General features: G+C 38.1%; 1 protein-coding gene across 4 annotated transcripts in view; it reads right to left on the minus strand.

Annotated features, from left to right (window-relative positions):
* Positions 1-11032, minus strand: part of HLTF (helicase like transcription factor) — a 75806-nt gene extending 64774 nt beyond the window's left edge. For 3 of the 4 annotated variants that reach the window (XM_064665599.1, XM_064665602.1, XM_064665601.1), the window contains exons 1-13: positions 10365-11032; positions 9047-9257; positions 8279-8445; positions 7702-7835; positions 6633-6733; positions 5847-5921; positions 5449-5640; positions 5235-5330; positions 4211-4259; positions 2415-2502; positions 1638-1717; positions 627-716; positions 343-440 (exon numbers count right to left, since the gene is read on the minus strand). In XM_064665599.1, coding sequence (XP_064521669.1) covers positions 343-440; positions 627-716; positions 1638-1717; positions 2415-2502; positions 4211-4259; positions 5235-5330; positions 5449-5640; positions 5847-5921; positions 6633-6733; positions 7702-7835; positions 8279-8445; positions 9047-9257; positions 10365-11017 — 2034 coding nt within the window. In that variant the 5' untranslated portion in view covers positions 11018-11032. The remainder of the gene's footprint in view (positions 1-342; positions 441-626; positions 717-1637; positions 1718-2414; positions 2503-4210; positions 4260-5234; positions 5331-5448; positions 5641-5846; positions 5922-6632; positions 6734-7701; positions 7836-8278; positions 8446-9046; positions 9258-10364) is intronic. The other variant, XM_064665600.1, reaches the window with a different exon arrangement.
* Between the last annotated feature and the right edge of the window lie 1274 nt (positions 11033-12306).

The raw sequence follows: 12306 nt of genomic DNA on the forward strand, positions 1-12306 counted from the left end.
ATTTCATTCTGAGCATGTAAGAAAAAAGGACCCATTTCCTCCCCCTTCCACAGCTTGTTTAAAGAGGTAAATCACACAAGTTCCAGAAGTGACAAAGTGAATCTGCCTAGTCAAAAGCAGGGAATGGAAAGAGAGCTCACTACTGATGGAACTGCACTCTCCTTACAATACTAGTCCAGTTTTGTATTTCTATCAAATCAATCTCCCTTGTGAAAGAAGCTGTTTCATAAAAAAGGAAACCCACGACCTTTTACTATCATGAGAGACTACGGGGAGTACTATTTCTACAGCATCATAATCAATATAGATTACATTTACATATTAAAACAGCTTAGCACTTACAATCCAGTTGCTTAGGACAGACAGTGGGCACACAATCAGTGTTGCTCTGGGGCCATCATCAGAATATTTCTTCTCAACTGACTGAACGCTAGCAGTACCTGAGAAAACAGAAGCCATTTAGTGGTGAAACAGTTCACTTGAAAGCAAAGTAGAAGTTACGGATCCCTGAAGTTCTTCACCTGAAGAGCATTAAAGCAATTTAAAAAGACATATGCTTCATTTATTAAATGTGTAATATTTAAGCTTAAAAAACCACAGAAATTATCAATTCAGCCCTTCGTTACCTTTTCTCTTTCTTTGTCTTTTTAAACAACCAGACGAAGGTAGAAGAACAGATATAAAACCTGGATCTTCTTGGTTAACACAAGAAGTTGCTGTAAAAAGCCAGACAAACAGATTTTTCACACCATGCAGAGCATATGCCTACATTTATTTTTATGACACGTTTCATAAAAGTCAAATTTGTTAGCCAAAGTACTTCGCCTCTCCAGTACAATAATATAGAGTCTCTTGTGTTGGAAGGAATCCATAAAGATTACCAAGTCCAACTCCCTGTTCCTCACAGGACTGCCTAAACTAAACCGTATGGCTAAAAGCAGCCTCCAGACATTCCTTGACATCTGACATGCATGTGTGCAAAAATACGGTATATTATACATCAATTTTAAGTTACAAATCTTCAGAGGAACATAGTTTCCCAGTCATTAAAAAATATATAGTTTAGCACAGGTTTCACTTCAAGTGCTTTAAATCTAAACTTAACTGCTTACTCCAGAGTACCTGCAGACCTTAATATTTTTTTTTCCATGCAAGACACTCAGTTCAACAAATGACATATTATTACCTCTTCATGATCACATTTCAGGTATTTGCTACAACAGATGTTTTTCAAACCCTACTGCCCTCACAACAATGTCAATTGTCAATATGTCAAATTCTAAAAATCTTAACAATTCTGGTTTTCATCAGCCATTTGACCCTGCTCACAGCTTGTTACACCACCAGTCACTCAGCAAAGAATACAAACTACAACTGGAGTAAATATTTAGGATTAAAATATTGCTTTCCCTTTCAGCAATTTTTAAAATTTTATGCTTAAAGTTCTGGTTAAATAAAAAACAAACAAATAAAAACCCCCTAAACCTACCAACCAACCAACAACAGAAAAAACCCAAGTATTTTAGTTAATTCCTTTTCCGGTTAATCAGAAATCCTTTCCAGTTTGGCTTTGAAAGGAAGACACCAGGTGTCACAGTAACCAATTAAAAAACCACAAAAACATCCTTGCAACTTACTTTCTGTTTGTTGCAGTAGCCATTCTTCAGACTCTTCCAAGTCACTGTTTCCCGAATGTCTGGGTTTCTTGGCTTTATCTCTAAGATATAATTATTAAGAAAGAAAAAATGAAAACAGAACAAAACAAACCCACAAGTCTACTATTGCTTGAATTTACACGTTAAATCTCACGAGCAGAAGGCAAATTAATTTCATATTGCAAACAAGATACTGTGATTTGAAAATTTTCTCTTCAGAAGAGTTAGAAAAAGGGAAAGCACAGGAAACAGCTGCAGAGTGAATGACACTCATAAAACTTGCTACAGATTATCACTGAAGTTCACATCCATTATAAGAGGCTATTGTGGTGGGAAGGTTCAGACCCATTAATAAGCTTCACAATTTCATCAGATCAAAGCTGTCTCTGTCATAAGCATGCCTGCAAAGTATTTCTTAACCACTTAAAAACCCAACTGATACTAAAAGGAAGATTATTTCTTAGCCAGTTTTTTAGATGCCTTACATAGATGTTATTAGGCACCTTTACTTCTGAATGAGATATACAAGCACGCAGTGACAAGCCACACAGAACGGGTTAATGCTTTTTTAATATGTTCCAAAGTGCAACTCAAATACAGAACAGTTAGGAAAAATGTAAGCAGAAGCATAGAATATTGAAAGGTGAGGAAGAGAACAAGTACGCATTTTAGACTAAGATTAATTATAATCAAGTACCACTTTAATTTTACTCAAAACCCATGTAGCAAACCAACAACAAGACTATTCTAGCTATATACCTTTTAGGAAGACAACTTGGGTATTTCAATGGAGTAGTTCCGAACTTTTTTACATTAGAAACACCAGGCTTCATCACATTGCTAGAGTCTTCACAAAGAAAAAATGGGTATGTATGAAAAATATACATAGTCTTTAGCTTGGTTATCAAACCAACTTTAGCATAACTTGATCAAGAACAAGTACAAACTTCCAATAAAACAACCTTTAGCTGTTTAACAATACTTACTACTGCATGGGACAAGTGTTACTGATATTATGGTCACAAAGGAAAAAATAAACAGTCTTAAATATTTAAAAAGTCATAAAATGTGTACTGGGTTTGCAGGTAGTCAAAACCAAACTGTCAAGAAATAGGAAAAAGCAAATGAAAGCATTGTACATTTAACAGTAAGGGTAAAGTTTTAAATAACACTAAATTGTAAAGGTTTTTTACACCTCTAAATACTAATAATGATATCTACATTGCCTAAAACTAATAACATCAACATAAACAGAAAAAATGTGACAACATTACAGACTGCAGAGGAGATGCTATTTTGTTTTGCTGGGGTTTTTTTAAGGTCTTCTATTACGAAGTGAACAAAAAGTCACTTCTGCACCCTGATGAAAATAGCATACCAGAAGCAAACATACAAAAAAAGGACATTAGAACAGAGTTGATATCAAAACTGAAAGCAACATTGCTTGCAGAAATAGTTTTGCTATAACTCAGGTAAGTAAATTCATTCTCGAATTCCAGATTTAAACTTCAGTAAATATACGTATATTTGTAGAATTAAAAGAAAGTTTAATACAATCCTGAAGAGGGCAAAATTTTCAAAGATTCAAGAAATAGGTATCAATTTAATGTACAACAGAATCAGAAATGGGAGCGGGAGAGTGTAAGGCTTTGAAAGACATTATCATCATTTTTTCAGATTAAATAATAGTAGAAACAGGCTCTTCCCTCACTGCTGTAAACAGTATTTCATTAAAATGCTCGATGCTCTGGAAAAAAAAAAATCTTGCATGCTGCTAGCCACGTCAGCTTTGGTAAAGGTTATGATTTTCTGGTGACACTCATATTGACCCCCATTAAAGTATGCATTTTCTCCCTTCCAGACAACTAAAAAAATAACTTTCACCAGAAGCAGTTCATACTAATGTGTTCTCTCCTTATTGGTCCCTTTTATTTCTCATGTGCTACCATCTATATTAAAATTCCTTCCACGGGAGGACAGTGAGCAAAAGTTACTGCAAGAAAACTTCAAGCCCCATACATTTCTTCAGTCATTTCCAAGAGCATGATGAGTTATAAAACATACTAACAGCATGTATAATTTTTATATACATCTATAAATTCTCCTAATACAACCTGAAAACTAGAGGTGTGATAAAATCCTTCTAGATACTTGCAATTTCCTCATTACCTTAAAATACCTCCAAAAAAAGTGACTTAATGCAGAACCTAATTACAATTTAACTACTGATATTTACTGTTTAAATAAACAAGATTTTAACAGATGCATAAGTGCTCCTGTTTTACTTACAAGGAAGGAGAAAGGAAAGCAAAAAGATCTCAGAACTCATTTCCTGAATGTGATAACTTTCCTAGCAGGGTGCAATTTTATCACAAGGCACTTAATCTTCTCATGTGTCAACTGAAACACTTTAAAGGTACGTTTTATTTACTTCTCCGAGATAGTTTGTCAAGGGTTTGTGAAGACTAGCACTGACCACAGACAAAGAGCGCCCTAGGTAATAACATTAATTATCATGCAAACATTACTAGACCAGTAGATTAGTTTGCTGTCACCTTTACAAAGTCCGCGTCCAACGCTGTTCATGCTGTTAGCAGCAGATTCCTATTGAGGAATGGAAACTTTTATTCTTTAGTGTAGCAACTGGAAAAAATGCCAATGTTATTACACTAAAATGACTATTGATTAATTACTTCTCTGAAAAATGAAAGACTTGCCCAGTGGCAAGTCAGTCACTCAAAGGTACTGATAAACTTTTTTTTTCAGCAGCCACATACAGAGTTTAAATACAACTGTACAGAAGCAGAGGAGAGAATCTCAGTCTACACAGCTGTCCTAGAACACACCAATAACATTTCCCAGTTTAACATTCTGAGGTCAAACACAAAGCATTATTTTGTTAAAGTTAGATGAGTATGGTAAAACAAACCCCTAGCCTTAACACTGTCAGGGAATATTGCATAAAACATCAACTAATTCTAGCATTTAGTTTATTTCACCATCTTGAAAATCATGTCATAATGAAAGCAAAAAGCACTTAAGTACACTAACTAAGCAGAGTTTGTACACTGGTGTTAGTTCACCAACTGTAGTTTCCCCTCCTCTCCTCATTTCAAATATTGGGCAAAAATATAAACTGAGATTGATCGATTTATTTACTTTACATCAAGACCCTCTGCTCCCTTTGGTCCTTTCAGGTACTTCCTCCAAACCACACAAGAATTATGCATGCCCATTCCCAGAAAAAACACCATGACTATTTGTGCAGCCACAACTTACCTATAGGAGAAATCTGTAAGAAACTTCTAAACAGCAAAGACATTTACGTCATCCTAAATTCTTCCCTAGACTATATGTAAGCATACGCTCCTAAGATAACAGTCTACAGCTCAATTAAACACTCTGAAATAACACAGTCCACCTCCCTTCAATTCATCTACCCAAACTCCTCTTGTTTGGCATATTTGAACAACTTTTTCTACAAAACGTATAAAAAGTTCACCATACAAAAACTTACTGGGCACAGGTATTTTTAACTGCTATATCAACCATTAAAACAATCTTTTTCTTTCATCTCACCTCATAAAACTTATCGCTTGTGGTCTTTTCAACAGGAAGGGGCTTGCCATCTTGAAAATTTGTGAGAATCAATGCAATAGTAGTAAGTGTTTTACCCTGCGTAATAGAAAAGAACATCATCTTTTCCACAGACGAAAACAAACCAAATGATCAACCAATCAAGAAGCATGCACACACATTCTGTTAAAAAGAATTCAATCTTGGCAAGTATTACCAGTCCCATATCATCAGCCAGTATTCCTCCAAGAACATTTTTAGGTCGTTTCTTTTCTGCATAATTTGTCAGTGTATTGTAATAGAAGTTACTTCTCTCTTCCCAAAATGGTGGCAAATCATTAGTGTTTTCACGTGAAACCATCCAACCTAAAGCCTGCTTCTGATGGGGAAGTAAAAGTGTACCAACAGCCTGCAAGTCAAAGATATACATTATGCATTATTCCCATATTAAATATGACACTCCATTTTTGGAAGAAAATTTTTTTATAAAGTCCTCTGTATCTACTTGATTTTTTTCTGATTCAAGTATCTTCTGTATCCAGACAAAACTAAATATACATCTAGATGCTTAAGTAATTGTATTTTTAAAAGAACAGTTTCTAGCTTAAAAAATACCTCTGCTGCTTCCATTTCACAAGTTTTATCGTCTTCCTTTAGGTCCTCAAACAATTTGTCAAATTCACCTTTAAGCTGAATAAATGAACACAAAAATTGCAATTAAAAGTATTGCAATTAAAAATAACCTCACTAAATAAACAATTACTTTATTAATTTACAATTACTTGACATACAGTAATCAGTAAATATAGGTCTACCATTTTAGACCCGATTTGCTACACTACAGCCAAATAAAAAATAAGTTCAGTTTTACCAAGAAAAATGCAAGCCAATATGAGCAAGAGCTTTGGAAGGAATGGCTAAATATATTCACATCCTTGTCCAATACTCACTAAAGTAACTATTTCGCTCTAGTTTGAAAGAGCAAACAAAGAGCAAAACCAAAGCACCACCCAACCCTTCACCTATCAACCTAGACCAAACCTGAAGACAAAATCCAGAAGTCTCATTTTATTTTGAGAACTTAACATACCTGTTATCTGGTAAAGCATTAGGTCAGAGAAAATAAAACATGCCACAACAATGTAAAAAAACTATTGAACAACCAAAACCTCCCAAAATCACACAGCACTCAAGGCTGTCATAGCTAAAATGTCTGCTTACAGTACAAAAAATGAAAAAAATTCAAAAGCTCAAGATGACTTCAAAAGACATCTGTGGTCAGAAAAGAAATAAAAAAAGCAACAGACTTCCACTTCAGAAGCACTCTTTTATTAATGAAAAAGTTTAGGGTTCCCACTGTTAAAATTGCAGCTCCCAGCTGTTTAAGTGTGAAATACAAACCTGTTCAGTTGTCAATGGCACAGCAGCATGAACCGGAGCGCTGTAGCTTGGACCAGCTCTCCCAGAAATCCACTTTGATCCAAAACCATATTCTGAACCTACTTGCCATTAAAAAGATAATACTTTGAAATTCAGTGATACCATGACTTCCCAATCTCCACATTCTCTGGCTCACGAGCAACAATGCCGGTCAGACTGTGGGCTATCAAACACTATCTTTCACCATTAGTCTTTTAGCCTCAATTTATCCTTGACTTTCAGTGACTGCAAAGGTTTTCCACAAAGCTTAAGACCCACAGCTATGGACTGGGATCCCTCAAGATGGTAACCATGTTTCTTAAAAATTGTTGCATTACATGAAATTTGACTTGGTGATAGTATGATAATGATAACACAAAATACCTTTTTACTCCAAACTCTTTTTTTGTTACCTATGCACAACAGAACCTACAATACAAAAATCGAAATCTTGCTATATGTAAAACACATCTATCCCTCACTAAACGTTTCTTTCTGCAGCATCCTTACTCCTGACTACCACTGCTTGAACAGAGTCTAGGTCCAGGAGCCACAGGTGGTTTTTTGTGTCAGGCTCACCCTGAAAAGCATCAGGTTTACTAAACTTATTTGTTCAGAGACATCTCATCCGCTTGCTCATTTCTCACTAGTAGGATACACATCCTAGCACTCTGCTAAAAAGCAGCACTTTCCCTGAAACCTTCACCCTGAAAGGGTGTTTCTTAACCTGTTTCTTAAATTTTTTTTTTAAGTCTAGAAAGATGCAGGGGATCATTATGGATTTTTAAGGAACTTACATAATCTACTATATTTCTGAGGATGCTCAAATGCCTCTCCAATTGCTGGCAGGTAACATAAAAGACAGGACTTCTTATGAAGTTTAAAATTAATAGCTGCGAGTTCTGCATTATTCCCCAACTAAGTCAAAAAATCATTCTGTGAATGACAAGACTAACATGAAGATTAAGCCCTTATAAGCATTTCTTCCAACCAGTGTCAAGTTCAATCAAAACATTTTTAAAAGGAAAAAGCCCAAAATTTCAACGCTTACCTTTCAGAGGAGGAGCCAATTTAAATCCATGCCTTTTTAGCTGATCTAGCACTGCTTCCTTGTTTTCTTCTCTTCCCCAAAAGCTCAATTCCACAGGCATGGTGAAGGAATTTTTTGCTCCATAAGGGACAATCCTGATAAAGACCAGGAAAAAAACCCACAGCAGTAATCTTTTAATTGTTTATTTTTTTTAATAATAAACCTTTCTTGACCACGAGGTACTCCAAAGTGCTTATTTTCATCAAAACACAGAATGTTCCAGATAGGTGATAGTAATCACACTGTGTAAACCTTTTATACAAACTACAACATGCCATTAAGTGTTCCACAACAATCTTTAAGGAATTTGCTCACATTACTGTTTCTACATTTTATTATATATGGGAAAGAACAAACTGTATGCAAATAGTTCAGCAAAATAAAGAATCTGAAAATATGAAGCTTTAAGCACATTACCAAGAGCTGTAATTTCTGTCAAAAGAGAATACTTACAAATAGTTTTCAGAATTTGCTAGTGTAGCAACAAAAAAATGATTCCATATATTCGTGGAATCAAAAGCATCATATTCACACTTACCCTTCAACTACTGCTAGTTTGTTGTCCATAATCCCTGCCAATGCTGCCGCAAGTTCTTTCTTGATATGGCCTACCTGGTCTCCATTCACATTATTTACTTTCACTGCATTTTTATCATAAGGATTGTTGGGCTCCCTCTGAAGTGCAACCATTTCATTGTTATTAACCTAACAAAGCAAAACAGACAAACACCAAAATGCATTCATTTAGTTGCAAATTATTTAAAGAAATATAACATCATGAACTTAAACATCATGAAGCTTAAAGATTGATTTGGCATAGCACTCTGTTCAGTCAGTCCAATAATCTACTACTTCCTCAAAATACCAAACACATTACAGAAGAGTTCCCTGATAGATGTCAGTGATTTCAAAAGTATTCCTGAGAGCAAGAACTATCTTCAATTGCTAACATGTTTTGTAAGGTAATAAACATCCTTTTTTTGCTTGTGTAAACAGTTTAAAAATCTATCTAATTTCTTGTATTCAGTCACTTTCATTTGCCTTATGTGGATGAGCAGAGCTACCAAACAACTAAACTAGAATTGAAAGCTTGCTATCTTAATTAAATTTTGAATTAAAGTTTTAGATTAAGAGCTTCCCATTAAGAATGCTGAATACCGCAAGTAAGGGAAAAAAACACAAAAAAAGCACCAACTATTAGAATTATACCTGGTCAGCAGTTCTATGAATTTTTGAAATTTATTTAAATCTTATTTTCTGAAGCTAAAAACTTTATCTTCTGCTTTGTAATTTATCAGGCACTTACAATCCCTGTGTAGTATCGTAATCCAACAATGCTTCCTCGCAAAGCTCCATATAAGATAGCTGAGTCCGTATCCTCCTCTGCTACAGAAGTGTCACCTAGAAAGTCAAAGTCTTTCAATCCAAGACTGGAGTAAAAGTCAGAAGAGGAAGAACAGGAGTAGTTTCTCTCTCCTCTGCAGGTGTTATCTTGAGAGCATCCTCTTGCAGAGTCTCTGCAAAGACAAATGTGACATACTGGATGGTAATTATTATTGTTGTTTCCTTGTAATCTTTTATCCCTTTATGTAAGGCTATCTATAAACTCATTTTATCACTTTACTCAGATAACATTTACCTGGAAACACTCAAAAAAGTTTTTTACTAGGAAAAAACTTTGCCTGCCACTTTTAATCTCAAACACATTAATTTAAGCCAATTACAATAAAGAGCTGACAACTGACCAAACTGCAGTATTTGTGGATTCCTATTTTTCATCACAGGATTATCTTTGTCAATGTTAAGATTTCTCCACATTAAGTTATATCTCTAATTATACCTGGCACAGCAAAATTCTCTTGTATTTGCTTAACATGACTTTTTCTCATCTAAGAAAAAGGCTAAAATGACCTGTTTGTAACTGATTAACTCTGTATAACTTTACATCTGTATCCACAAATGTTGAACAATGCTAAAACAACTGTTCCCTACGTATTTATTTAGTTTACACCTGCACACCTTGACATCTACTGCTACTTCATTATAAACTTCAGAGCTAATCAGTTACTCCAACCCAACCCGGATAATTACACTATGCATCTCTAATACAAGCTTCTGTCAGGGCGGGTCCCCTCTTGTTGAAGGGATCCACCTGGAAACTCACATTACTGGGTGACACTAACAATTGCTTCAATCGAGTAATACATAACAGTAAAATCTCAATATGTAATAACAGTATCTTTTGGTAGATTCCAAAACTATCCTACTGCGCTGCTGGATTAATTTAAGAGTAAAATCAATTAAAATGCTTCCATATACTAGTCAGAGCCTTGCCTAGCAAACTTTGGGATTTTTCTACGAATTATATCTAATTACTGTACTATCGGCATTCCATTTTCTCTGGCAGAAAAGAAGCAACAGTTTAAGAGGCTTTGCTCTCAGCTCATTGCAGTTGAGCCTGTGAGGGGTTGACCAGGAGCCATTTATGCCACTGCCCTGCGGAAACCCCCTCCGGGAGCCACAGCGCAGCGGCCCCGCGCACGGCCTCGGAGGCTCCGCGTTCCTGCGCCCGCCTGCACAGCCCCCCGCCCCGGCCCGGCCTCGCCGCCGCCTGCCCAGCTCACCCGGGCCCCCTCCCCGCCATGGCGGCCCCGGCTCTCCCGGAGCGCGGCCCAGATCCCGCCCGGCGGCCGCCAATGGCCGAGCGGGGCCTCCGGCGCTGCCCAATGGACACACCGCGGGCGGGAAGAGGCGGCGCCTTCCCGCCCTTCCCGCCCGCCGGCCGGGGCTGTGCCGGCGCAGGGAGCGCCCCCTCTGGGGGCCCCCGGTACTGCCAGCGCGCCCCTCGCGGGATACCCGAACCCCTCTGGGGGCCCCCGGTACTGCCAGCGCGCCCCTCGCCGGGGTACCCGAACCCCTCTGGGGGGCCCCGGTACTGCCAGCGCGCCCCTCGCCGGGGTACCCGAACCCCTCTGCGGGGCCCCGGTACTGCCAGCGCGCCCCTCGCGGGATACCCGAACCCCTCTGGGGGCCCCCGGTACTGCCAGCGCGCCCCTCGCCGGGGTACCCGAACCCCTCTGCGGGGCCCCGGTACTGCCAGCGCGCCCCTCGCGGGATACCCGAACCCCTCTGGGGGCCCCCGGTACTGCCAGCGCGCCCCTCGCGGGATACCCGAACCCCTCTGGGGGCCCCCGGCACTGCCAGCGCGCCCCTCGCCGGGGTACCCGGGTTCTGCCCCGGCCCCCTCTTCGGGGTATCCGGCCGTGCCACGGGCCATGTACGCTTTACCCGACAAGTGCTAATGGTAAAAGAACCTGTCTACAGTGGCAAGAACACGTGCAGTTAGCCGTCAGTTACAGACAGAATGTTTACGAGTTTGCAAAGATGCCAAGAAAATAAAAGAGGATGCAAAGGGCAAAGCATGATATTGTCAGAATGTGATTTCCTGAAGCTTTATGTTGTAATAAGAATCTGACTTGGAAAGTAGCAACTCTACTAAAGATAAAAAGCATATGGTACACTTAACTTAGGCACAAATAGTCATGGTCAGTGATAAATAAAAACATTTATAACCTTGCAGAATAGAGCCTTTTGAAACAATATTTTCATGTCACTTAAGTGAAACTACTCTGAAGTCTCTTACAGCTTCTCCTAAAAATTGTAATGGAATGAGCTGCAAGTCAAATAGATACATGCCGTAGCCAACAACAGATGAAGGAAACAGCATTTTTCTTCTTCACTAGGCTACTGTGGAAAAAAAAAAAAAAAGAAGAAGAAAAAAGAGAGTGAGTTTTAAAAGCTTCATTTTCTAAAAACTGCACACTGTCACACGGCATTCCAGGCTGCCATTCCATTCCATTAAATAACTGAAATATTTTCACAAAGTCACTGAGGCAGCTGCTGCTATTCACTGAAATAAATGTTTTGCAAAACAGGGATTTATGTAGCAGTCTTTTTGGACAAGCCTGGATGCTATATGAAAGCAAATGATATAGTTTCATCTAAAGATGCAGGTTGATGTTAAAAAAAACCAACCCAGAAAAACAACCAACCAAACCCACCACCACCAATAAAAGGAAACAAAATCCCAACTTTTCACTAACTTATCCTTAAAACTTTGCCAATAAATTTTGTATCAAGATTATCATCTTTATACAAATGGGCAAAGCCCAGGAAAAAGGGAAGGAGGAGTGAGAGGAAGGTGTTTCAAGATTTTGGTTTTATTTCTATTTACCTTACTCTTATCTGTTGGGTAATAAATTAGGCTAATTTCCCAGCTCAAGGCTGGTTTGCCTGTGATGGTAATTGCTGAATGATCTCTTCCTGTTCTTATCTCAACATGTGAGCCTTTTATTATATTTTCTCTCCCCTGTCCAGTTGAGAAGGGGAGCGATGGAGCAGCTTTTGTGGGCACCTGCCATCCAGCCAGGGTCTGCCCACCACAGCAAATAAAATATCTGGTGATGATGGAATATTGAGTCCTTACAGATTTTTTTAAGGGACTTTTTTTTAATGGTAATTTCTTTTTTAAAGAATACATGAGAAAGGCTGAATAAACAGTCTCTC

This window comes from Pseudopipra pipra, chromosome 10, assembly GCF_036250125.1.
Source record: "Pseudopipra pipra isolate bDixPip1 chromosome 10, bDixPip1.hap1, whole genome shotgun sequence".
Classification (NCBI taxonomy): Eukaryota; Metazoa; Chordata; class Aves; order Passeriformes; family Pipridae; genus Pseudopipra; species Pseudopipra pipra.